At 43.9% G+C, this 27,861-nt stretch overlaps 1 protein-coding gene across 1 annotated transcript in view; it reads left to right on the top strand.

Annotated features, from left to right (window-relative positions):
- Positions 1 to 26,597, top strand: part of LOC147677879 (blastomere cadherin-like) — a 702,536-nt gene extending 675,939 nt beyond the window's left edge. The window contains exons 13-16 of the mRNA XM_086945594.1: positions 18,525 to 18,743; positions 20,512 to 20,630; positions 24,471 to 24,593; positions 26,571 to 26,597. Coding sequence (XP_086801720.1) covers positions 18,525 to 18,743; positions 20,512 to 20,630; positions 24,471 to 24,593; positions 26,571 to 26,597 — 488 coding nt within the window. The remainder of the gene's footprint in view (positions 1 to 18,524; positions 18,744 to 20,511; positions 20,631 to 24,470; positions 24,594 to 26,570) is intronic.
- The last annotated feature ends 1,264 nt before the right edge of the window (positions 26,598 to 27,861 follow it).

The following is a 27,861-nucleotide window of genomic DNA, read 5'->3' as shown; positions in this document are numbered from 1 at the left end:
GCATTGCAGTGAATGATTATTGATTCTATTCTCATTTCTCTACCCCCTTGATGGACCAACTCAGTCTCCCTTTTTTGCAGTGCATAGATACATACTACTATTGCTGTGAAATAGCTCGGACCTGTATGAGCTACATAAAGTCACAGTGAGAGCGCGTTACTCACTGATATTACAGATTCATTATAGTGACAGGAGGACAGTCTGCAATGGCTTCTTAATTAATCAGCCAAAGCGAGCGCCAATGATGAGTAGCACTGAGCACCTGCCTAGCAGAAACTAGAAACTGGTTCACATAATAATATTCTAACATAAACTAAACGTAATTTACCTCTGAGTGTGAGCAGCATGCCATTTGGAAGAATAATGTTAGCATTGTAGACCACAAACACAACAAATAATTAATACTCACGAGCCCTGGAATCTTTGATGTCTAGCAGTTCAAAAGTCTGTAGAGACGGGAAGAACGACTTGAGGGCTAGCTGGACGGCCCTCAATTCCAGTAGGTTGATATGATTTCCCCTTTCTGTGTCCAAGATATCCGCCCAGCTTTGCGTCAGCTGCTGGACGGTGTGCCAAACCTGGCTGGTGCGCTGCACACACCTACGCACCCTCCCGCCAGGTCAGCTGACTCTCCTGCAGGGGGTATCTGCTGCTTCATGCTATGAGCATGAAGGGTAGCTGGTGCTTTAAGAAATAAGAAGTGCTGCCACCTCCTCCTCGCTAAAGATTGCCCGGGACTTCACAGTTGATAGCGCTGACGCCCGCAAGGAAGCGGTCCCTCTTCCATGGCACTGGATGGGGTAGAAAAGAAGGAAAGGGAAAGGAAAGAAATAAAGAAGTAAGGGGGAATAAAATAGAAAAAGTCACGGAAAACATCAATCAAATTTCTAAAAAGCATAGAATACACAAACACAAAGACACACACTAATATAATAAATAAAAATGAGGGGTAGATAAGTTTTAAATAGGAAGGATTATAGAGATTAGGAGGGATTCTAAAAATAGGCCCTGCTCCATAACAGAGAGTAGAAAAACAAGATGGTCGCGCCCATGCGAACTGCGTGGTGCCATTCATGCGTGATTTCCAATGTGAGGATGCACATGAGAACCGCGTAGTGCTGTTCACGCACGATGTGCCATGTGAGGACGCACTCCATGTTGCGCATGGCAACGCACTCCTGGCAAACTCCACGGAACTCTGCGTAGAGCAGGGTAGTTTTTAGCCACTTTGCAGAGTTCCACGTAGCAGAACACTACAAACTCTTCCCATGCCTAAATATTATGCAGGAAGTGGTTAATCCACCTGCTGGAAAGATCTGAGCCATTCTAATTGAAGCTTCAACTTACCTTAAAATTGCATAGGGTTCACTGTGTTTGTTATAAAGCACGGCATGCACGAAATCTGTGTTTTTATTATATAAATAGCTCAGTTGGTTACTGTTTTTATTGCAAAGATCCTTGTATTACCTGTAGGTCACTAGTTAAAATCCTTGTGTAATTGCTTAGTGAGTTATGATCATACATTAAGGAGCTGCAGGCAAATGACAAGGCATATATTTTTAATTTCCTCAATCTTTTGTTTGTTATTTTAAGGTTGCTAAAAAATAGTGTTAGTTTGGATAGATATAAACATTTATTAGTAGATGCTATATAAACGGCTATTAGTGTAATAACTCATGGACAGATACTTCCGACATTCTTACAATGCATTCAGATTTCTTGCATTCAAAGCTTGGAAAGGTAAAAAAACTAGCCCGCCCCCTGTCCCGTCCTTATGCTTTACCCCACACCCCATCCCCAGCCAACCGCTTATTTTGATGAGTACCTGCGCTTATTTGTTTCTGCTTAAAGCACTGGTTCCAGGCAAACAGTCCTGCAAACAGAGTAGGCGGGACCACTGTACGTGCTTTGAAGCACTCATGCTTCTCCTCACAGCAGAGCAGCACTGTGGGGGTTGGAGTACTGCCCTGAGGAAAGGTTCCAGGCAAGCAGTCCCACAAATAAATCCACAATCTCCCCATTTGCTTTAGCGGTGGGAGGTTGTAGCTGAACAGCCAGCTGCTGGCTTGTTTCGCCATTGCTTTACGCATACTGTTGCAAGGTGCAGTTCTGCACTTACTCACTGTAGATTGCATTATAGTGTTTGCACAGCATTTTTTCACCCCTCTATGTATTTTATGGGTGGTCGAATAAATAGCTAGTCAGTTTGTTTTGTATGCTAGATGAGTGTGTTCTGTCGAGGTCTATAATGGTAGAAGTTTATATGGTTGAGAGGTGTGTTCCAGTAAGGTTGCAAATTGCAATAATACATGTTTTTACGTGGCATTCCTCCATAACGTACTACATGTGGAAAATAGTGAAGCAAAGCATTTTATGGAGTTGGGGATTCAGAATGTAATAAAATTCTGTAAGGCATGTTTTAACCGGTTCAGTGATGAATAGCGATGTAACAAACATCGATGTTAAAAATATAGAGTAAAAAATATCGACTACAAAAATATTGACTCCCATACCTTAACAGGTAAATACAAAAATATCGACCCCAAAATATCGAGGGGAAAAATATAGATGTTACAAATATCGATTTAAAAATATATATAAAATATAATAATATATATCTGAAAGAAACACGTAGTGATAGATTCCTTACCTTAGAATGACCCCAGGCGTCAGACTGGATCCATAAAGTTTTTCGTCAGCAGTACCTCTATGCATCGGTAGGCATTCATTTCATTTCATTTCATAACTTTATTTCGATTTCACAAAGAAATCATAAAAGTATACATCAATATAAAATACCAACTACAATAAAACCATGGTACATATTTTCATAATTCTGATTTTCATAAACATTCAATAACGGTTTCTAATCATAAGAGCTGATCTAATAAAACTCAGTACAGCATTACAGATGTTTGCAGTTGACAAAGATAATAGATATTCATATCCTTCTTTATAATAGCACGATCCAAAGGATAATAGTAATGGTCTAATAAAAGTATTTCTTGGGACCTTATACAAAGTGCAAAAAAGAATAAGATGCAGGGTGTTTTGCGAAACCTTATTATTACAGGGGCAACAAGGTAGCTTCTCACTCCACCCCCGGTGCTTTGGAAAGGCAAAAAGGAAGTGTAGAGTACTAAGGCGAAACCTTGTCAAATAGAAACGCCATTGCGTATTCATAATATATGATAAATAAAAGGGTCGCACTAGTTTGCCCCGGACACGTAATACATGTTCACCGTTCCTTAAGGAGCCCAAACTAGAACTATAGGTGTTTTTGATGGTTACCTTAGCATCCTTATTGATCATGCCAGGGTTTGTAAACATGTTTCCTAACCCAATTTTATAAAGGGTATCTCTGACATATCGAAGCCATGGAATTTCCCTATAGTACTCAAGTTTAAGGCAATCTTGTAGGATATCTTTTGTCAACTTCAGTTCCTCAGACTGCCAAACTTTAGACCATAATACTAATGGCGCTACGTTTATAATGTCACTTGCAAACTCAATACCAACCTCCCCATGACAAAAAATATTTGATGTGCTTGATGGGACAGATAGGAGACGTTTTATAAATGTATTCTCCATAATCTGCAGCTTTTCACAATTTTCACAATTTTGTGACCCCCAGACACCAGCACCATAGGTCATAGCAGAGACACATTTAGCTTTATACAAAGTTATTATTTCAGCTATACGTCGTTGTCCTAATTTACTGGCAAATCGAAAAAGAGCTTCAATTGATTGTGTAACCTTTTGAACCCGGGCTACTATTAGAGGTTCCCAGTTCAATTTTTTATAAAAAAGGTTTCTCAAGTAATTGAAGTTGTCAACTTTCTCTATATTTGAATCCCTCACCATGTACTTGCGGATTTTAACACTTTTCGGACCGCAAGTCATAGCAAAAGATTTAATAAAATTGACCCCAAGATCTAAGTTTCCCATAAACATATCAAAAGCATTTCGGCAAATCTGCATGCTATTGGGAGTAAGGGTCATTAGGACAGAGTCATCTGCATATGACAGCATTGGAATTCTTTTGCCATTAATCTGAGGGAAATCAGCACCAGTTTCTAACAAAAAACTTTCTAGTCCGTTCGTGTAAACCAGAAATAAAAAGGGGGCTAAAATACATTCCTGGCGGACACCTTCAGTAGATAATATAGGTCTAGTTTTCTCTCCCCCAGGGCCATATCTAATTCTCACCGTTGTGGCAGTGGGAAGCCTGCGGAGCAGAGTAACCAAAGGCTCCTCAAACCCCATAGACTCCATCATCCGCCACAATTTACCCCTACATACCGTGTCTAAAGCACTGGACAAGTCCATGAATGCCAAATGGATAGAGCTATTCTTGGCACCCATGTACTTGCCCATAATCAGTGCTAAATTTAAACACTGCTCAGTGGTTCCTTTCCCTCTTCTAAAACCATATTGGGATTCTACAATAACCCCCGCTGACTCTGCCCATGTTTCAAGGCGAACCAATATCACCCTACCCATTAACTTACATGACGCGTCTATTAATGATATTGGCCTATAGCAGCGTGGGTCAGACTTATCACCCTTCTTAAAAATAGGTACCACAACTGCCTCTTTCCAAGAGGTCGGAATGGACCCCCGAATTATTGCCTTAAAAACATTCAAAAGTAGTGGGGACCAGACCTCCAAATTATGTTTAAAAAGGTCCAAGGGTACTGCATCAGGGCCAGGGGCCTTTAAAGCAGCCCCCTTGGTCAAAGCTAGCTTTACCTCTGAAAGCGTTAATGAATCACTAAGTGATTTGCATCGGTAGGCATTGTCGTGCAGCTCAACGTGCGTCGTTGGTGCCGTGATGACGTCGTCGGAGCTACTTAGATGCGCCCATGTGCGCTGACGTCAGTTCTTTCTTTTTCCGCGCCAGCAAGCACAGATCCGGGAAGAGCAAGTACCCCCAGTCAATTTTTGACTGACTTTTTCAAGGCCTTTTACCTCATCTTTTCGAGTCGATCGACTCCTCGTGTTGTAGGGATGCCCAGTTTCAAGAACTGTGGGGACTGTCATCGCAAGATGTCAGTGACGGACCCCCACCGCGTGTGTCTCTACTGCCTGAGGCGCGACCACGACCCCAAGTCGTGCCTAGACTGCTGGGCCATGGCATCGAAGACTTTGCTGGAGCGGTCCCGAAAGTTGCTTGAAGCCCGGCAGTCGGCTCTGCGCCGCTCAAAGTCTTGGTCCTGTGGGAGGTCGAGGGACCGGTCGCGGAGTCGTCATCACCACACCTCTGGATCTAAGCCTTCGTACTTGGGGTCAGGTAAGTTGAAGCATTCCAAGAAGAAGCCAAAGAAGCATCATCGCTCTTCGACTTCCCCTCACCCGTCGCGCGATGCGGCTGAAGGTGCGGGCAGTGCCACCCCCGCGGCTCCGGCGGAGCCTGCGACATCACCCCTAGTTGACCCCCCCCGGGGCGACGCCTGCCAAGGTGCAAGAGTTTCTTGCTGCCGTGAACCGACTCGTTGGGCCGTCTGGCCCCGCCGGTGCGCCTACGGGCCCCACGGGGGGGTCCTGCCTTACCATCTCCGGTGGCTCTGGCCCCAGTGTCGCCGCCAGCTCCAGCCCGGGGGCCGCAAGGCCCCCCTGGGATCTTGGATTGGACCTCGATCGACGCCGGTTGACCTTGTGACACCTCCACCGGCGCTGGTTTCCCCGGCACCGCTTCCGAGGTCGCTTCCTCCTCAGGACGACGTAGTCCCCAGCTTCAGCCCCGACCCGGACATGGTGCCGGATCGGTGTCGCTCGATGCCGATACCGACGCCGATGAGGCCTTTTTTGCCTTATGGCCGTCCTCCTTATTTTAAGCCTGTTCCACAGACTTTGGAGGAAGGGGAGGACTGGGAGGGGTCTGAGGACCCTCTAGCACAGGACTGTGCTTCTGATCAGGACTGGGTAGAGGATTTGGGGGAGGCCGGTGGTCTTGGCACCTCACCTGACGTAGGGCAGCTGAGGCTCTAAACCTCGAACTCCCTAAGGTGGCCATCAGGACTAACCTCCTGACAGAAGTGATCCAACCGGTGGCTACCTCTTCGAAGCCCTTGTTGCCGTTTAATGAAGCACTGATGAACGTTCTTTTGGGCACCTGGTCCAGGCCCAGCACTGGGGCTCCCGTGGATAGGAACATGGCCCAATGGTGGTCCAAGCCTCAGCTTCCCAAAGTGCATTCCCTACCGCACCTCCGGATAGGGAATCCAAGAAGCTGGATCAGTTTGGCAAGAAACTGTTTTCATCTGCCAGCGTAGGGCTGAGGTCGGTGAACGCTGCATGCCTCTTGGGCCGTCATACCCACTCTCTGTGGGACACGGTTGCGCAGGTGCTGGCCCAACTACCCAGAGGAGGCCCAGGCAGTTCTCTCCCAAGCAATTGCGGCCGGGAGATATGCAGCAAAGTTCACCATACGCTGTGGGCTGGATACCGCCGACTCACTGGGCAGGTCGATTTCCACAACGGTGGCGCTTCGGCGCCACGCCTGGTTGAGGACAACTGGCTTCTCTGGGGATGTCCAGAACACCTTGATAGACATGCCCTTTGATAGTATTCACCTTTTTGGCAACAAGGTAGACAGTGCGTTAGGGCGCTTCAGGGACTCCTGCGCTACGGCCAAGTCTTTGGGCCTGTCGGCCGCTAGGCCCCCTCCACCTTCTGCTTTTCGCTCCTTTCGTGGCAACGGAAAGGGCGCCCCACAGCGTTCGCAAGGCCACAGCAGCCACAACCTCAGCGTGGCTGCGGACGTGGAAACCGTTGAGGCGGTTCAGGGGGTCAGCGGGCGGGCAGTCTACTTCCACCCCGCAGCATCCATTTCAAAGCCTTACTAGGCCGACCTTTCAGGCCCATCAGACGCCAGTGGGTGGACGAATACGCCATCATCTCCACCAGTGGGTGGACGAATACGCCATCATCTCCACCACTGGCGCGACATCACTTCGGACAAGTGGGTCCTGCAAATTGTCCGAAGGTGCTACTCCCTCCCCTTCAAGGCAACCCCTCCAGCCATGCCACCTCAGTACCACAGCATGTCGGGGGATCACTTGGCACTTCTCCAGCAGGAAGTTGCGGCCCTCTTGGCCAAGGGGGCCATCGGGCGCGTTCCGATGCCAGAAGTAGGTTGTGGTTGTTATTCCCACTACTTTCTGGGTCCAAAGAAGGACAAGGGGGGCCTGTGTCCTATCTTAGATCTTTGGATCATCACTCGCTTCTTCCGGAAGGAGAAGTTCAAGATGCTCACACTGGCTCAGGTCTTGTATGCCCTAGACCCGCAAGACTGGATAATGGCAATGGACTTGCAGGACGCCTATTTCCATGTCCCCGTCGTGCCTGCCCACAGGCGCTACCTGCGATTCACGGTAGGCCACGCGCATTTTTAGTTCACCGTACTCCCCTTTGGCCTTATCAGCGCCCCTCGGTGTTCACGAAAGTGATGGCAGTGGTCGCAGCTCATCTGCGCAGATCAGGGGTTTCAGTCTTCCCCTATCTCGACGACTGGTTGTTGAAGGCGTACTCGCCCCAGTCAGTTGTCTCCCAACTCCAGACGACGGCCGACCTCCTGCATTTGCTGGGGTTCTCCATCAATGTGCCGAAGTCGCATTCCCTCGCAGAAGCTCCTTTTCATCAGAGCGGTTCTGGACTTGGCGCGGTTTGGGGTTTATCCTCCCCAACAGGGAGTCTGGGACATTCAGGAGATGATTCCGATCTTTCAGCCTCTGTCCCCGGTTTTGGTCAGGATGACCCTTCGGCTGCTGGGCTTGATGGCCTCCTGCATCATGCTTGTGGATCATGCCAGATAGCATATGCGGGCTATGCAGTGGGACCTGAAGTTTCAGTGGGCACAACATCAGGGCAACCTGACCGATCATGTCCAGATTTCGGAGGGCACTGCACGGCAATTGCAGTGGTGGGTCACGAATTGCGATTGGGTCAATGGCAGATCCCTCCTCCTTCCCCAACCAGAACATACAGTTGTGACGGACGCGTCCCTTCTGGGATGGGGCGGCCACATGGGTGAGGCGGAGATCAGAGGCCTCTGGTCTCTGGCTGAGTCCCAGCTCCACATCAACCTGTTGGAGCTTCAGGCGATCTAACTGGCACTGAAGGCATTTCTTCCCTCTGTCCGGGGAAGTGTAGTGCAAGTGTTCACGGACAACACCACTGCCATGTGGTACTGCAACAAACAGGGTAGGGTGGGGTTGTGGACCCTATGCCAAGAGGCTCTGCCTCTCTGGCTGGAACATCAGGGCTTGTCCCTGGTGTTTCGATACCTGGCAGGTTCTCTGAACACCAGGGCAGACGAACTCAGCCGTCGTGCTTGTTGGATCATGAATGGCATCTGAACTCGAACATGGCGCAAGGTCTCTCAGCAGTGGGGAGAGCCTTGGTTAGATCTGTTCGCCACCAAAGAGAACGCGCAATGTCATCAATTTGGTGTGCTGGAATTTCCAAGGCAAGGGGAAACTGGGGAAGGCTTGGGTCCTGTCACTGACCGGCCTGGACCACTATTCCATAGAAAAACAAAGCAATGGCCGGGCAGTTTTGAATTTGCGTCAAAGTACACAGACCTAGTGTAATAAATCACTGGGTTGGACAACCATTTGTGTTGATTGACTTTTTGTTTTTATAAAATATTTCGTGCAAAAAAATTCTTTGGCATCAAAAGATACAACACAACATTCATTACAAAATACAAATACACATTCAGTGAACTAAGGGAAAATTATCAAAACACGGTGTGTAAACAACGAAATTGTCATACATAAATAACATAGACAACTATAGAAAGGCCTCAAATTAATCACTTTACAGAGGCTCCAATCCTGGATATGAAATCGACAAGGGGACTATTGTGTTTGAAAAAAACCTCCTTGTTACAACCATCACAAGATACACAGTAGATACCACATCAGGTGCTTGGGCTAGGAAAAAACATAGGGACAGTTCAACAATTCCAGAGTGTGTTTAGTTGAATCCTAGCGTGCCCTAGCAATTTGGTATCTTGGAGGTGAGAACGTCGACGCGTTTCGAACCCAATACCATTCGACGGGTTCTCCTCAGGACATGGACTGGGGGGTTGTTGTCACTGTGAAACAATTAAGACACGGTGTAAGTGAGGGGGCTCATTTCAATAAGCTCATCGCGTGGACTCACCCACTTCAAAATTAAAAAGTACCTTATTTGTGAGATGGAAGGGTCACTCCCTGCGGGAAGAATGAAATGCGAGATTTACGTTAGATACAGTCTACCTGTGTTTTAGATGTGCTGCACACGGGTTGTTAAGTAAAATCAAGGCGTACCTTGACAGAGGGCGAAGTTACCGCTGAACAAGGATGCGGTGCCGGCCGTGATCAGTTGTTCGGTGTGTGAATCTGAAATCTAGAGAGAAGGTTGGGGCTTAGTATCACTCTCATAACCAAGAAGATGCGCTGGTATTACACGGAGTGAGTGAAGGAAATCCTACCTTTTTTGACGAAGCGATTTATTCAAATTGAGCGCGTGGGAGGTCACTGTGTGCCGGACCGTCACGGCTCGTATTCTCTGCCGAGAAGTAAGTGACCCGTTTGGGACATGTATCCCCTTTTGGACATGCATTAAACCACGACCACCTTAATGTCAGTCTAAATGTTTGCCCCTCTTTTAACAGCACGCCAGCCCGTGCGGCGGCCGCCGCCTCCCACGCGCTCAATTTGAATAAATCGCTTCGGTAACTTCGCCCTCTGTCAAGGTACGCCTTGATTTTACTTAACAACCCGTGTGCAGCACATCTAAAACACAGGTAGACTGTATCTAACGTAAATCTCGCATTTCATTCTTCCCGCAGGGAGTGACCCTTCCATCTCACAAATAAGGTACTTTTTAATTTTGAAGTGGGTGAGTCCACGCGATGAGCTTATTGAAATGAGCCCCCTCACTTACACCGTGTCTTAATTGTTTCACAGTGACAACAACCCCCCAGTCCATGTCCTGAGGAGAACCCGTCGAATGGTATTGGGTTCGAAACGCGTCGACGTTCTCACCTCCAAGATACCAAATTGCTAGGGCACGCTAGGATTCAACTAAACACACTCTGGAATTGTTGAACTGTCCCTATGTTTTTTCCTAGCCCAAGCACCTGATGTGGTATCTACTGTGTATCTTGTGATGGTTGTAACAAGGAGGTTTTTTTCAAACACAATAGTCCCCTTGTCGATTTCATATCCAGGATTGGAGCCTCTGTAAAGTGATTAATTTGAGGCCTTTCTATAGTTGTCTATGTTATTTATGTATGACAATTTCGTGGTTTACACACCGTGTTTTGATAATTTTCCCTTAGTTCACTGAATGTGTATTTGTATTTTGTAATGAATGTTGTGTTGTATCTTTTGATGCCAAAGAATTTTTTTGCACGAAATATTTTATAAAAACAAAAAGTCAATCAACACAAATGGTTGTCCAACCCAGTGATTTATTACACTAGGTCTGTGTACTTTGACGCAAATTCAAAACTGCCCGGCCATTGCTTTGGAATTTCCAAGGCGGCACTCGCTCGGCGACGCTTTTCGTCGCGAGTGGGGTTGCGGTCTATTGTTTGCCTTTCCGCCTATACCACTTCTGCCCAGAGTGCTGAAGAAGGCATCCTTGTGGCTCCCGACTGGGCTTGAAGAGTCCCCTTTCTGCCCCTCTTTCAGAGGCCCTTCTTTTTCTTCTCTCTTTGGCCCAGGAGGGCTCTGCTCTGGGCACTATCAAGGGCTATCTTTCGGCCATTTCCGACTTTCTCAGGCTCCCAGATCAGCCTTCCCTTTTCAAGTCCACTGTTGTAAATAGCTTCTTGAAAGGCATCACGCACATGTTTCCTCCTGTTCCTTTTGTGATGCCTTAGTGGGACTTGAATCTAGTTCTTACCTTTCTGATGTGCGCTCCCTTTGAGCCGCTTCATAATTGCCCTTTTTTTTCTTCTGACTCTAAAGACTGCTTTCCTGGTACCATCACCTCTGCAAGAAGAGTGAGTGGGCTCCAGGCTCTTTCTTCTAAACCTCCTTTTCTCTCTGTCCATCTGGACAAAGTTGTTCTGAGGACTCGTCCTTCCTTTCTACCAAAGGTTGTCACCGCCTTTCACATCGGGCAGACCTTCACTTTGCCCACCTTCTTTCTGCCTCCGCATCCCTCTAAAGAAGGAAGAGAGGCTCTACCTTCTGGACCCAAAACGTGTGCTCTCTTTCTATCTGAGTCGCACACAACAGTTGCGGGTGGATGACCAGCTCTTTGTTGGCTACGTGGGCGCCAAGAAAGGTCGGCTGTGCACAAACGGACCATCTCTCGGTGGGTCGTTCTGTGCATAAAGGCTTGCTTCTCCTTGGCTAAAATGGAGCCTCCGGTGGGGTTGCACGCCCATTCTACCAGGGCGAAGGCAACCACTACTGCTCTGGGACGCGGCGTTCTCTTGCAGGACCTTTGTCAGGCAGCTACGTGGGCCTTGCTGCACACGTTTACCAAGCACTACTGCCTGGACAACCAAGTCCGGAGAGAGGCGGCTTCTTTGGCCGCTCTGTTCTCCAGGACTTTCTGGTGTGATCTTGGTTCGCAGACCCACCACCGGGGTTGGTATTATTGGGGTATCTATTCTAAGGTAAGGAATCTATCACTAAGTGTTTCTTTCAGATGCACAAATTACTTACCGTGGGTAGTGATATCTCTGTAAGAAACATTAGTAGTGATAGATTCCTTACCGCCCCACCCATCCTCCCCGTTATGCGAACTGATTTCTAGGGTTAAGGTCATCCCTTTCAGGGCCCTAGTATCATGGCACCAGTGGTCAGTATTTTGCATGGCTTTGCGTTCCTGGTGCGGAAGTCGTGTACAAAACTGATGTCAGCGCGCGTGGGCGCGTCTAAGTAGATCCGACGACGTCATCACGGCACCAACGACGCACGCGGAGCTGCACGACGATGCCTACCGACGCGCTGGGGTACTGCTGACGAAAAACGTTCTGCATCCAGTCTGTCGCCTGGGGGTAATTCTAAGGAAAGGAATCTATCACTACCAATGTTTCTTACAGATATATCGTTAACGAAGTTAAGTAACTTGTGAATTAAATATATTAAATACTAAATTTTATTTTTAACAAAATAAATTACATTTAATATACATTTTAACTAAGTATAACAAATGAACTTAATTAAAAAATATAAACACCGAAACATAATTTATACATTAGCATATATTTACTTAACATTAATTTATTAACTATTATCTTTATTTGATTTTTTTACTGTTAAATTATATAAAAATAAAATATATCCAAATATCAATAATTTACATGTTTTTAAATCTATAATAAATTAAAACATTAAACTATTTAAAAAAAATCAACTAACATTTCCCAATACAATAAGTGCAACAGTAGGGAAAGTGTTGGATAGCAGAGGGGAAAAAATTACTATTCCCACTCCAAAGAGTGCAACAGTAGGGAAAGTGTTGGATAGCAGAGGGGAAAAAATTACTATTCCCACTCCAAAGAGTGCAACAGTAGAGAAAGTGCTGGATAGCGGGGGGTAAAATGTACTATTCCCACTCCAGTGATAGCAACAGTAGGGAAAGTGTTGGATAGCAGAGGGGAAAAAATTACTTTTCCCACTCCAAAGTGTGCAACAGTAGGGAAAGTGTTGGATAGCGGAGGGGTAAAAATGACTATTCCCACTCCAAACAGTGCACCAGTAGGGAAAGTGGTGGATAGCAAATGGGAAAAAATTATTATACCCACTCCAAAGAGTGCAACAGTAGAGAAAGTGTTAGATAGCGGTGGAGAACAATTACTATTTCCACTCCAAGAAGCGCAACAGTAGGGAAACTGTTGGATAGCGGAGGGGTAAAAATTACTATTCCCACTCTAGTGAGTGCAACAGTAGAGAAAGTGTTGGATAGCGGAGGAGAAAAATTACTATTCCCACTCCAAACAGTGCAACAGTAGGGAAAGTGGTGGATAGGAAAGGGGAAAAAATATTATACCCACTCCTAAGACTGCAACAGTAGGGAAAGTGTTGGATAGCGGAGGGATCAAAATTACTATTCCCACTCCAGTGAGTGCAACAGTAGTGAAAATGTTGGATAGCGGAGGGATTACATTTACTATTCCAACTCCAGTGAGTGCAAAAGTAGGGAAACTGTTGGATAGCGGAGGGGTAAAATTTACTATTCCCACCCCAAAGAGCGCAGCAGTAGTTAAAGTGTTGGATAGCGGAGTGGTAAAAATTACTATTCCCACTCCAAAGAGTGCAACAGTAGGGAAAGTGTTGGATAGCGAAGGGGTAACATTTACTATTCCCACTTCAGTGAATGCAACAGTAGAGAGAGAAACTCTGTTTATTTAGACCGTGGTCTTTAAACAATGAGATCGAAATGCATCACATCAATATCAAAACCATACAACATTTATAAAATCAAGCTGTTACTCTCCATGCCGCTTTCTATATGTTATACAAAGTTTAAAAAGAAAAGGCATTCTATGGGTAGCACAGACATAAAAATGTTAAGAAGAATTTTAAAACACATGCTATACATAATAAAACTGGAAGATATTACATTAAAAATAGGCAATTTGGATATGTTTCTCATTACAGTACTATCCGATATCTTATAGGCTTGCAATCCCTCGTAACTTATCTGTTACTTGTATCTATCAATATAGGTTCCTCAATTTGATTTATTTTGTTGTTCCTGTGCTATGCGATTCACCTTTTTCAGAAAATTCCCAAGTGCAATTGCTATTTCCAGATTTTCCATTCCTATCAATAAGTTTGTCGCTTGTACACGTTGTCTTATGCCATATTTTATAAATAAAGGTCGTAAGAACCGTTTTCTCACTTCTAGACATGTGAAGCAGTCAAGTAGTATGTGCAGCATTTCACACTTGGCCCCCAGGCCACATTTACATATACCATCTGGATATAACATTTCTGCCTTAACTCTCCCTTCCATTAGCCAAGGGATGGTGCCAATTCGGATTTTCAGTATCTCCCACCTAAATGCATAATTTGGCAGGGTTTCTAAGTATGGGTACCCAGTCTCGTTTTCCCATGATTCTATCATATTTACCACTGATTTTTTGTTTCTCAGATATCCTATATCCTGCCTTCTGGAGTACTCCCTTTCCTTGTACTCTGAGTGCACTCTTCGTGAACCCTACATCTAGAGAATTTTGGTTTACTCCCACTTTTAGATTCCCGATTATTTCCTTTATGTTGCTTTTTGCGTCTAGTGCCCATCTTAGGTTACTGTGGCGGATTTCTTCACTACACCAATGTGAGACCTTTTCCCCTACACCCTGGGATTGGCGTTTCCAAAATCTTACCATCGCCATTTTGGTCTGAGTATTCCATCCAATCATATCTGTTTCCAGTCTAATTGCCTGTATCATAGATGACTTAGGTAGTGACAATAATGTTTTCAGGGCCTTGCCTTCCTCCCGATCCCAGCCTCCCTTTCTGCTTAGAAGGAGCACTTCTGCACCATACAGTACTTGGGGCGGTATCATGGCCTCGTATGCTTTTAATAACGGTTTGTGTGACATATCCCCATAGTTTTTATTGAATTTTTTCAGGCCACAAATGGAGGAAGATGCTTTTGCGTTTTGGTGTGCCAAATGTATGTCTCATTTTAAGGAGGATTCAAACCAAAGACCAAGATATTTATATTCTTTTACTGTTTCTAATTTTATTTTATCTAGGTACCAGCTAAAATTCTTGGTCCCTTGACCGAAGCACATGATCTTTATTTTTTCCATGTTCACTGTCAGCAATTTATCCTTACAGTAATCATGGAATACATTTAGTTTTCTTTGTAGCCCGAGCTCTGTCTGGTCAGTAATCACAAGATCGTCTGCATACAGCAAGCAAGAGACCTTTCTACTATTCATTCTCGGGCTCGCGCTTCTTTCCACCTCTAGTGCTGCTGGGAGATCCGCTAGAAATATTGAAAAAAGGAGCGGAGCTAGGACGCAGCCCTGTCTCAGTCCATTCCCTATTTCAATTTTCTTTGTCAGCGCCCCTTGTATATCTTTAATGACTTGGGCCCAGTTCCCTCTGTGTAATTCTTTCAAGATTTCAAGTAAGCACACAGGGATTTCATATTTAATCAGGCACTCCCATAGTTTCCCCCGGTCCACTGAATCAAAGGCTGCCCGGAAGTCGACGAAAGAGCAAAACAGGTTCCCCTTTTGTTCTATCGACTTCCGGGCAAGGGCCCACAGGGCATAACAGTGATCCACGGTGGAGTGCCCTTCTTTAAAGCCTCCCTGTTCCACCGGGATAATTGAATTCACTTCCACCAGTCCTTTAATTTGCCAAGAACTATTTTTGCAAATGTTTTCTCCCCGATGTCCAGTAGATTAATTAATCTATAATTTTTCGGGTTGTTCATCTCCCCTTTCTTATGTATTGGCCTTATTATAGCCCCATTCCAGTTATCGGGGAGTTTGCTAGTATCTAAGATGACTTCAAACATATTTGCAAAAAATTCCGCCCACCAATGTACGTGAGTTTTGATTATTTGAGTCAGGAGGTTATCTGGGCCTGCCGCTCTTGTGAGATTCAAACCTTTTATCGTCTTTTTAACCTCTAGGGCAGAAAAACCGGGTTTTATATCTGCTACCAGACCGCTCCAGTCTGTTTACAGATTTTCTTCCCGGTCTTTCCCTGGGCTGTACAGATCGAGTAAATACTCCTCCCATGCGGACTCTTCTACAATGCATTTCATTTTCCCTGGTTGGCGGTCTGCTGCTGAGTGGACTAACTTCCAGAAGTTTCGTAAGTTCTTAGTTTCGATTGCCTCGAGTAATATTTGCCAGCATCCCTTTTTAAATTCCCTTTTTGCCCTTCTGATAAGCATGTTATATTCTCTTTTTAGGCCCACTAGGGTGTTTACATTATCTTGGTCACTCTTTTGCTGAATGCGGCGGGTCATTCTCCTAACTTCCCTTTTTTTCTCCTGGCATTCTCTAGTGAACCAGCCGGTAAGTTTCTCTATCTTCTCACTTTTCGCTTTATTTTTGTTTTTGCCTCTATTTATATAATGCAACAGTAGGGAAAGTGGTGGACAGCAAAGGTGGAAAAAATACTATTCCCACTCCAAAGAGTGCAACAGTAGGGAAAGTGTTAAATAGTGGAGGCATCAATATTACTATTCCCACTCCAGTGAGTGCAACAGTAGTGAAAGTGTTGGATAGCGGAGGGATTAAATTTACTATTCCAACTCCAGTGAGTGCAACAGTAGGGAAAATGTTGGATAGCGGAGGGGTAAAAATTACTGTTCCAACTTCAGTGAGTGCAACAGTTGGGAAACTATTGGATAGCGGAGGGGTAAAAATTTCTATTCCCACCCCAAAGAGCGCAGCAGTAGTTAAAGTGTTGGATAGTGGAGTGGTAAAAATTACTATTCCCACTCCAAAGAGTGCAACAGTAGGGAAATTGTTGGATAGCGAAGGGGTAAAATTTACTATTCCCACTTCAGTGAATGCAACAGTAGGGAAAGTGGTGGACAGCAAAGGTGAAAAAAAATACTATTCCCACTCCAAAGAGTGCAACAGTAGGGAAAGTGTTGGATAGCGGAGGGATCAAAATTACTATTCCCACTCCAGTGAGTGCAACAGTAGTGAAAGTGTTGGATAGCAGAAGGATTAAATTTACTATTCCAACTTCAGTGAGTGCAACAGTAGGGAAAATGTTGGATAGTGGAGGGGTAAAAATTACTGTTCGAACTCCAGTGAGTTCAACAGTTGGGAAACTGTTGGATAGCGGAGGGGTAAAAATTACTATTCCCACTCCAAAGAGTGCAACAGTAGGGAAACTGTTGGACAGCAGAGAAACAAAATTACAAATAACACTTAAACAGTTAAATATATATGTATATGTAGATATATATATATATTTGTTTATTAAAATATAAAAATAAAATAACAATATTTTAAAAGTATATAATTAAATATATTAAACATATAAAAAGAATACATATTATAATATTAGTTACATATAAAAAACCTACAAATAATATACATGTATAAACAATACTTATTTAAAAGTAGCAAATGTTAAACAAAACAATTATTTAAAACATAAATGTATTTATAAAAGAAAAACTATTACTATTAGCAACTAATAATTAAATAACAACATTTTACCCCCTTTAAAAGTAAAAACAAAACACAAACAATAAACATTTACCCAAAATAAATATCAAATAATTCACATTAATTAATAACTGTATATTGTTTAATCAAACACATATTACTTCCCACCCATTACTCCTATAAACATCTCAACACATAAAATTAATGACACAATTACCATAATTAATTACCAATTAATTAATTAAAATTAATTAGCAACTTATTATTAATTCATTAATTACAAATAATGTACTTCGCACCCTTTACACCTATAAAAGCTACCACACAAATATAATTAATTACACAATTACCAACATTAATTACAAATTAATTAAAATTAATTAACAACTAATTATTAATGCATAAATTAAAAATAAATTTCTTCCCACCATTTACACCTATAAACACCACAAAACACACCTACAATTAATTACACAATTGCCATAATTACCAATTAATTAAAATTAATTAACAAATTATTAATTAATTAATAACAAATTACTTTACACATTTAACATTATAACAACTTAATTAAACAAATATTAATAAATAAAAGAAAATACTTTAAATATAATTAAATTACTTCCCACCCTATTCCCCCTTAAACCCACAACCTGCTCTGGAAATAAAAATGTAAAAATAAAAACATTAATACATTTCATTAAATTACTTCCCACCTTATTCCCCTATAAACCCACAAGCTGATACAGAACTTAAAACACAAAATTCAACAACAAATAATGTATTAATTTAATATAATTAAATTACTTCCCACCCTATTCCCCTAAAAACCCACAACCCGCTACGGAACTAAAAGCACAAAATTCAAATAAAATGTATTTATTAACTACTAAAAACGTAATACATATATTACAAATAAAAACAAATCTTATACAAAAAAACACACATTATATACATATAAAATATATACTAAAATAAATAATAATAAAAAACTATATTTTAAACAACTATATTTTTGCAAACGATATTAAACACTTCGATATTTTTGCAAACGATATTAAACACTTCGATATTTTTAAAATCAATATTACTTACCTTAAGTCGCTATTCTTGACCACGATATTCTTGCTGTCGATATTCCTGACTCGATATTTGTGCAACTCGATATTTTGTACTCGATATTCTGTTTCTGCACCGTTTCAACCCACCTTCGCTTATTTAGTAAATGGTGGATTACAATTGGGCCCAGTGTATAATTAACATAAATTAAAAATAAGAGTGTTCGTGGTTGAGATTTGTTTTTCTGTGTGAAATGATAAATCATGCATTCTGAGGCATCAAGGTATGAAGCTTTATTTACTTTTTTTCTCTTTCACCTTGAACTCTCGGTGTCTAAACCTCACAGGAACTGCAGTATTGCTGAAACCAAAAATCGATTTAAACGAAGGATTTCACCCCATTTATCTCCGGCTGATTGACAACCAGAATAAGGACCAGCTGACGTTAGTCAACGCAAAGGCTTGTGTCTGTAGTGGTAGCCCCAGGGAGTGTGCTGGGAAGAGAGAAGCTGCATTTGGCCTGCCCATCGTTCTCATCATCTTGGGGTCTGTTAAAGGACCACTGAGTAAGTACAAATCTATATATATAAAAACGAAAGTATGTCTGTTTGTCCTTTATGCATTACTACACCATTCATCCGATCGGCATGAAACTTTGGGAAGTTGTTGAGTACACCCCCGCGAAGGTTTCTGGCAACAAAAAAAAAGATGAAACATTTGCTAAATATCGGCCCCCAGGGCCCTCATATCTTTCCAATACTGAACGTTTACAGTTTCCGGTGCGACTCGCTTTTGCAATGACCATCAACAACAAGGACAATCGTTGCAAGTGTGTGGACTAGATTTGGAGAATCCGTGCTTCTCACATGTACAACTATATGTGGTCACCTCACGCGTCGGAAAACCTTCTGATTTATTCGTGTACGCACCACACGGAAAAAAAATAATACTGTGTATCCACAAGCACTCGAATAAATAAACAAAATTAAAACAACACTTTAAAATGTTTTCCATATTAAAATGATTAAGTTTCAATAAAAATGACACATTGTAAATTAAATGTTATCATAACAAGTTTCTTTAAATTTCCTTTCTTCTGAGATCGCAGCAACGCGCGACGGGTAAGCTAGTTCGTTATAAAAAAGTTACTGCCCTCTTAAACTGCATACATATGTAATAGTCTTTCTGAAAGCCCAGTCACAAAAGACAAAGCAATAACTTTGTTTGCTGTGTACCTTTTAGCAAGCATCGTTGTTGCAAAGACCAGAGCTCAGCAATGCGACAATGACCTTGAGAAGAGAGGTATGGTGGGAAATGGGCTTGATAAGGAGAAGCCAAGGTATAGAAAGAGGTCTCAATCATGTGTGAATAAACAAGGCATGTGGGTTATTGGGATGGTTTTAATCCTCATACCAGACCGGAAACATCTCGTGCACAAAGGCACCAGGGCTGAAAGACAGTTCTCCAGCTGTTCCTCGTCGCTGTCTTAAGTTAAGACACTTGCTAGAATTGTACATTTACAGAAATGTCTCAAAGCAGAGTGGAGAGCTTTTCAGTTCCATGCTTTGTGCCCAGCCATGGAGCTCTGTATATTATGTGAGGTGCACGGAGACGATCTACAAGATCATGTACATCAAGTGAGGATTACACAAATACAATTTACACATATTTAGGCAGAGAGAGATGAAGTGGTGTGCCCAGAATCACAATGTTGAATGTGTAGCTCAGAGGCTGTGATTCAAACCTGGGTCACCAGGTTCCAAAGGCAGTAGTTCAAACCTCTGGGCCAATGTCCTTCTGTAGTCCTGCTGATCCCTTTTTCAAATCAAGACTGCATGTCCCAGGATGCAAAGGAACATGTTACATATGAGCCATGGACCTTAGAAACCTGAGCGCTCTGAGAGATGGAATATGTTTCTAGAGCCACTCCGCCCAGTAACATGCTCTAAAGGATGCATTTTGAACAATGGACCTGGTCTGGACCACATAACACTGATGATTCTGCCGCACCAATAAAGAATCAGTAGCATATCCATAGCTTCTTATTAAAGAAGCTGGAACAAACTGCACTTGTATGTTTTTTGTTTGGCATTTTTTTAATTAAATGCAGAGGGGGGCCTTGTGATTGACTTCAGAAAACGAAGTACATTTTGCTGTTGTCAATACCTCCGACCGAGTGAACAGGTCACAAAATGTGGAAGTTGTATGTGTATGGAGATGGTGTCAGAGTACATGGTAGGGTGCATGTGACTGAATCTGTTCCCAGTATTCAGCCCAGCTTACTATGACTTGCTTCCCTGAAGGGCTCATTACACATGGTTTCTCTCCCTGCAGTACTACTCCTCTTTTTCCTGTTCCGGAGTGTGGTGAAGGGGTCGCTTTTGGTGCCAATGGATGGTACGAAGGACAGTATGTTCAATAATGGAAAAGAAGGTCGGGGAGAGGATGGCCAGGTGAGCCACAGCTTGGTGTGTGATACCAGCGCTCGTAAATTGTATATTAACGTTTTTTAGAGGAGCTTAACAATGTCGTCCTTTTCATCTTTGACCAGGTAGTTTGTTAAAGCATCTTAACCCTCAATATTGTATTTATCGTTTACACCTCGAGGTCTCCAGCTTAGTTTAAGCTCTCAGTGCCTTGTGCTGGTTCACCTACCTATGGCAGATTGTCAGGATATTCACAGCGGATACATTTGTGAATACACAATCTACAAGGGAATCTCTCTGGCAGTGGTTGTTCTTAAAGTCACACATTGATCCAGCTGACCGTCGTGGACTATAAATCCCTGCCAACGCTTTGAGTTGCTGCAATGTTTTAGTTGGTGCTGCATCGTTTAAAACTGCTTACAGGCTAGGCCTCTGAAGCCGAAACCCCTGAATGCACTCTAGAAACAGTACTAAGGGGTCTATTAGGATGGCGGGCAGACTCCAGTCTGCCCGCCACCCTTTCGGTGCTGGGACCGGCCCTAGTGGTGCGGCGGTCCCGCACTGCTAATTAGGATGCGATCGCCACCCTGGCGGTCGCATCCCGGATATATTGCATTGTGGCGGGCGGTGCTGTAAGCAGCACCCGCCACCATTTAATATATGCATGTGCATTGGCATGCACAACGTGATAGGCACCGCGCAGTGCCTGCCACCTTGTGTATGCCAATGTTGGGGGGTACCATGGGTACCGCCCAAGTACAGCCCCCCACCCTCCTGGGAGCCCACAACGGGCCCCCAAAGGAAACACTGCATGCCTTTCCATGGAAAGGCATTACACCGCCACCATCATAATATGGATGGCAGTGCCTACAAGGCACTGCCACCATGCAGGCCTTTTCCGCCCAGTAGGCAATCATCACGATTGCTTTTCGGCGGAATAGCGGCGGACAGTCTTTCTGTCCGCCGTGGTACTTCCCGCCATGCTAATGTGGCGGGGGTAAAAGCCCGTCCGGCGGGGTGTTTTGGCGGGTGTATCGCCACCACCGGTAGGGCAGTGGCGATCTGCCCGCGATCCTAATAGACCCCTTAGTTCTTGCATCAGTTCCATTGCTATAATGCCCGAAAGACTGGGGCATAGGGTCTGGTTGCACCAGAGGATTGGAGAAGTGCTGTGTAGATCAGTGGCTGTCCTTGTGGAAAGGAGCGAAAGAGTTCCCACCGTCCTCAGTGCTCCTTTTGCTAAATCTCCTTACAAGTTATTATTATTATTATTATTTAATTTTACAGAGCGCGTAGTCACCCGTAAGTATCCCAGCGCTAAAATCAGTACAACTAGGAGTCAGCAAGGGAAGGGGAGAGACAGTTTAAGGGAAGAGGTGGGTTTTCAATTGCTTCCTGAACCGTAGGTAGTTGGATTCGGTTCTCAGGTAGTGCGGTAAGGCGTTCCAGAGACGTGCGATGTGAACCGAGAAACGTCTTCCTCCTGTTCGGGCCTTCTTAATTCTGGGGGTGACAATGAGGTGTTCCTGGTCGGAGCGGAGGGATCTAGGGGCTTTGTATGGTTTGATAAAAAATTTTAGGCTTGGGGGACCATTGTTTTGGAGCAGTCTGTGTGCTAGGCAGAGGGCCTTGAACATCACACGTTCTCTAACCGGAAGCCAATGGAGACACTTCAGCGCTGGTTTGGCTGAGGCTCTGGCCGGGGTGTTAGTAAGGATCCGGGCAGCTGCATTTTGGACCCTTTGTAGTTTATTCAGGGTTGCCTCTGGGGCCCCTAAGTAGATGGAATTACTAAAGTCGAGCCTAGAAAGAATCAGTCCTTGGATCAGCAGTTTTTGAGAGTTGTGGGGGAGTAGGGGCAGGATCTTTCGAATTGACCTGAGCAGTCCAAATCACGTACCGGCTACCTTTTTTGCCTGTGTTGCAAAAGATAATTCCTTATCGAGCCAGATACCCAGGCTTTTTACCTCTGGTTTCGGATCTGGGATCGGGCCTAAACAGGGTGGCCAGATGTTATGAAGTGAAGTGGGTCCCTTCTGGCCAAGGAGGAGAATGTCAGTCTTTGAGCCGTTGAGTTTTAGAGACGATCTATTCATCCATCCTTGTATCTGCGTCAGACAGTTGTAAAGGTCCGCAGGTTGTTGTTTCGGATGAGAAAGGGACACCACTAACTGAGTGTCGTCGGCATAGCTGACGATGCTCACTCCGAACGGGATAACAACCTCCTCCAATGGGGACATGTAGATGTTAAATAATGTGGGGCTCAGGGAGGAGCCCTGAGGCACGCCACATTGGAGGGGAGTGTCGGAGGAGCAGGTGTTGTTCTCCCAGATTTGAAAGGAGCGTTGACTCAAAAAGGACGATATCCAGGACAGAGCAGTTCCTTCCACACCGACGCTCATGAGTCGTTGGATGAGGAGCTGATGGTTGACGGTGTCGAAGGCCGCACTGAGGTCGAGGAGGATCACTGCCACTGATCCTCCTTCGTCTAAGAGTGCTCTGGCCTCCTCCACCTCCATGAGAAGGGCAATGTCGGTGCCCTGCCCGGGGCGGAAACCCGTCTGCGAGTTTTTTAGACGGTTGTTGTTCTCCAAAAATTGTGACAGCTTTCTGTTCACCATTTTTTCCGTGATCTTGCTGGTTCCCGGGAGGAGGGAGATTGGTCTATAGTTTGCCAGGTCGGCAGGGTCAAGGGAGGGTTTTTTTTAGAAGTGCCTTGACGACTGCCGCCTTCCAGCTAGGGGGGACGACTCCTTGTTGAAGGGAGGCGTTGATGAGGTGAGTGAGAGAAGGGGCGATCGAGGGTGCTACCTTTTTGAGAATACGTAAAGGGGCAGGGTCCCTGGGAGATCCGCTTTTAAGTTTTAAGCTTTTAAGTGTGCTGAAGCATCTGTGTGGAGTTTTCTTGGCTTGGTGGCAGGCAGTCCTGCTCCTAAGTGAGTGTTTGTTGTGGGTATGTGACTTCTGTAACCTGTGCTGGTGACAGATATGTATTATGTATACATGGATGTCTGAACCCTGGCAAAAACCCAACTCACGTCCTCTGAACAGGGAGAAAGAGAGGTGATATTGAAACCTCCCATCATTTAAATACACTGTAGATGGTAAGTGTGTGCCTTTAGTACGTAATTGTAGAAGAAAGAGTCAAACATGAAGACTTGTCGGACGTGCCCTGGATTTGCATAAAGGTCAAGAGAGAGAAGCTAGTGAATATCTGGAGTTGTGGTAACTGGAGGGGATGGTGTTTAAAACCGGCACAATTAAAGGAGCTGCAAACTGCCCCCAAGGCTTTAGCCTGCTGTCTTGTCTTCGCTTATAAATATTTGCAAACCTAACATTTGTTTCTAGCCGCGGAGAGCTGTCCATGCTCACTGCATGTTAAAATTCTTGATTAAAGCGCAGTAATGTACAAAGAAATTGGTCAGGAGCCATCTCATGGGTTTACAAGACCTCAAGAAATTTAAACTTAACGAAACACACTTTATTTGGGCCTTCGCCTTCAAGCATCACGCAGATCTTAAAAGTTCATTTTGAACTTGAAGGCTGGTTGTGAAACGTAAAGAGAAAAGTGGTGGGGCGGGCAAGAGCTGATGATTCTAGTTAGATTGTTAATTTATCTCTTTTGAATTTCTGGGATTTTGGAGGAACGATTCCTTGTACTATACTCCACTCTTGTTGCGTCTCTGTAGTACTACTGTCATTACAGAGGACATGATTATTCTCTCACAAAGGCCATTCAATTCACAGCCTTTAAAAGCCTCTTGCTTGTAATTGTGAAGTTGCTTCATGTACATGCAACCAGCTCCTAACATTGTGTATTAAGAATGAATTGTGTTATATTTCCTTGAATGCTTTGCTCTCTTGAAGGGCTGTGAACTCCGCCAACTCCACCGAGGCCTTGACGCACGACCTGGAATCCTGTATAATAATGTCCCTACTCCTGCTCCTCCGCCTGATGACCCCGATGAGATTGATGATGATATTTATGAGGTGAGTAGACTACTTCAGAGGATAACCGCATTGACCAGTTTTGAGCCAGTGTAATCATGCAGGAAAACACTGGTCTTGCTTCAGGCATATCTTGTCCTGAATTTGTTAGAAAATTGATGTGCATCCTCTCCTTTCAAGAAACCTTTATCCGGTCACCGAGCTTGTGAGGTGTGATAACTGTAATGTGTGATAACTGTAAGTGCATGCCTCCCAAATATACACAGTATTTTCCAGGCATCCTGGCTTTCTGGATGTCCATGCACCAGACTAGGATTGATGCCCCAGACCACCTATCTGGACTGAGGTCAGAAAGACCAAGAGTAATCACAAGATGGGGCATGCAAAACATAAAGGGGTGGCTGAGTCCAGACAGTGGCTTGCTAGACATCTTTTGTGTGAGGGGCGTGGAGAACGTTGTCTGGCGAGTTAACCATTTCTTAAGTATATTTAGTATTTCATCCCGTCAAAGCCGAGCTCTACTTTAACACTATTTTGTTGATTAAAGAGACTCAGGTTTCTACGGTGGCACGGCCTGCTTGAGCCTGCATGGCCTCCTTTGTGGGTGGCAAGACAAGGCATTGTCTAATAGTTATCATTTGAATTGAAACCAGTCTATCTCAGTTTAAAACTTGTTTGCTACATATACTTAATTTACATGATTTTGCAAGCATCGCTAGTCCTTTTTTTCTGCCACCTGACATATTTTATGGGGCTGAGGATGAGGGTAGTATAGAGATGCCTACTAATGGAGTATTTCCACCACTATTGCTTGCACCAGGTAAATAACATATGTGCTCTAACTAGCTAGTGCAGTGACCTAAATGCTTATGTGAGTTCAGTAATACGTTGGGGTTCAACGCTGTCATAGAGCTATACTTCAGTTATGGCAACAAACTGTTTTTGAATGGGGTTGGGCCTTTATCTTCCCTGCCATTATATAGGTTTCCCCTAGTGGCATTGCCTCCTTCTCAGTGGATGCCCTTCTGTAAAGTTTACGCTACCCAGCGCACACTTCTATCCTTGACAGATTGGGTGAAGTGCAACTTCACACATCAGATTCAGGATTCGGAACACCTCTGCTTTGTGACTGTGTCCATCGTTTTTTCTCTTCCTGACAAAGTGACTCTATCTAGCCTGGCTTTGCAGTAGAGAACAAAAAATGCACAGTTGGCGGTTCTCTCTTGTCTCAGATTGTTATGGTAGTAGTATTTCTTTATTAGTTGAATCAATGACTCAAAATCATTACAGCCATATACAAACTGAAACGGTAAGAAAGAGTAAGAGTTTCTTAAAATGCTGGTTAAGAAATCTGAGCAGAGTATTATTAATTGGCACCATGTATAGCATCACAGTGCCTTCAAGAATTCAGGGATATAACTTGCGAAAACATTCCATCACACATCGCGGTCTCATTCGGGATTTTGTGGAGAAGTGTGTTCAGTAAGGTGAATATGTAAGTTATCATGAGATTTGAGGTTTCATGCGGGAAGGCGGGGCGGGCTAAGTACTGTACCAAATTGATCACTTATTTCCTCAGTTGGCAGGGATGTCTATTGCTTGGAAAATGTATGTGTGGCAAGTAGATGATGGTAGCCAGTGTGGTTGGATGCCTTCATATGTATGCTTGGGATTCTTTCTTACTGTGTGCTGTTGGTGGGTAGCTATGTAGAGATCCTATTTACTCCCAGTTGTATGCCTTGCCTGTGCTGTGATTGTACAGAGTCGTGTAAAGTCTTCTGTAAATGATTGTGTTCTAGTTTAGTGCATTAGAGGCTCTGAACACCTTTTTTAGGCTTTTCTGGGATGCTTTGTTGGTTTGCTATTGCCTGACAAAATGAACTTTTATACTAATCTCTGCCACATGTGAAGGAGAGATAGTTTCCATATTCAAATAAAAAAAATAGGATCTAAAACCGCAAGGTTCCGCTGTGAAGGTTGTAACACTGACTCCTGTTATTTTTTTTTTAACCTGTCCAGAACGAGCAAGGAGGCTGCGTACAATGACTTCAGAGCCCCACCATACAACTGCATGTCTGCTATTTGACTATGAGGACAGTGGCTTGGAGGCTACTTCCCTCGGCTCTTTGACCTTTTCCAATTTCCTCAATGACCTGGACTGCGCCTGATGATTGGGGTTCACACCTCTGGGAACTGACTTCTATGTAAGGAGAAGAGGACTAGTTGGAGGGTTCAAACCTGGGCACTTTGCTTTGTCCCCAAACTTTCAGCAGGTGCCTTTATGTCCACTGCAGACAATGCTGAATGATTGACAACTGAGCAATGGGATCCTGATGAGACACCAAGATCTGTATCATGCATCACAACTGTGGCTTCTCTTTGGCTCCAGTTTAAATAATGTTAGTTCTGGCATGCAGGCCGTCTGTGTTAGTTTTATGCATCTCCCTTAGAACAGCTTAGTTTTACATTTCTTTTACCCACATTTTTTTAATTCTCTTGGGCCACAGATTTAAAAGACGAGGATCCATCATCTAACCATCAATTAATACATTCTCATGGTCTCTGGTCTAACTGACTTCTTGTGTTTCATGTATAAAAGCTTGACTACTTCTGGTTCGAGAAGTTGCTCTTAATTTTGTAATATGAACGTAACCACTTCCTGACCTTCAGCAAAGGGGTTTTGCTAGCTCTTGCTGCAGGAGATTTTAATCTGGTGGCCGTCATATGTCTGCATGAAGCTGCTTTGATGACTTCTCTGTTATATTACCCAGGCCATCTGATGGCTTCTCTGACTGATCTTGACATAACATTTCCTTACATTAGATGCAATGACCAAAGCCATGAATTAGAGTTCTGCCGGCAAGCCCCTGGGCCAGATGGGAATGCCCTTGACTTATTAAAGTGTGGTGGTGAATTGTGGGCACCTCTTTTGACCAATGTTTTCAATAACCTTGATAATACCCAGCTGCCAAATTCATGGTCCACATCAGTCATAGTTTCTCTATTTAAAAAGGGAATCAGAACATATCCCAGATGTTACAGGCCAATATCTCTCTTCGACTCTTGGGTTAAAATTCTGGGAAGAGTGATTTATGCGAAAATTTAGGATTTGGCCAATATTAATAATATTCTCAGTCTGAGTCAGTATGACTTTAGAGAAAGGCTGGGCAAGGTGGATCAATCTCCATCTTCTTATATTAATTATTGCTATACTGTAGCAAAGCACTGACCACTGTACCTTGCCTTCATGGAACTGTTGACAGCATTCATCAATGTCAACTGCTGTAAACTGGGATTGTTATTGCTGAAA

The sequence above is a fragment of the Lissotriton vulgaris genome, chromosome 12 (genome assembly GCF_964263255.1).
Source record: "Lissotriton vulgaris chromosome 12, aLisVul1.2, whole genome shotgun sequence".
Taxonomy (NCBI): domain Eukaryota; kingdom Metazoa; phylum Chordata; class Amphibia; order Caudata; family Salamandridae; genus Lissotriton; species Lissotriton vulgaris.
This window is presented reverse-complemented; position numbering and strand designations above follow the sequence as displayed.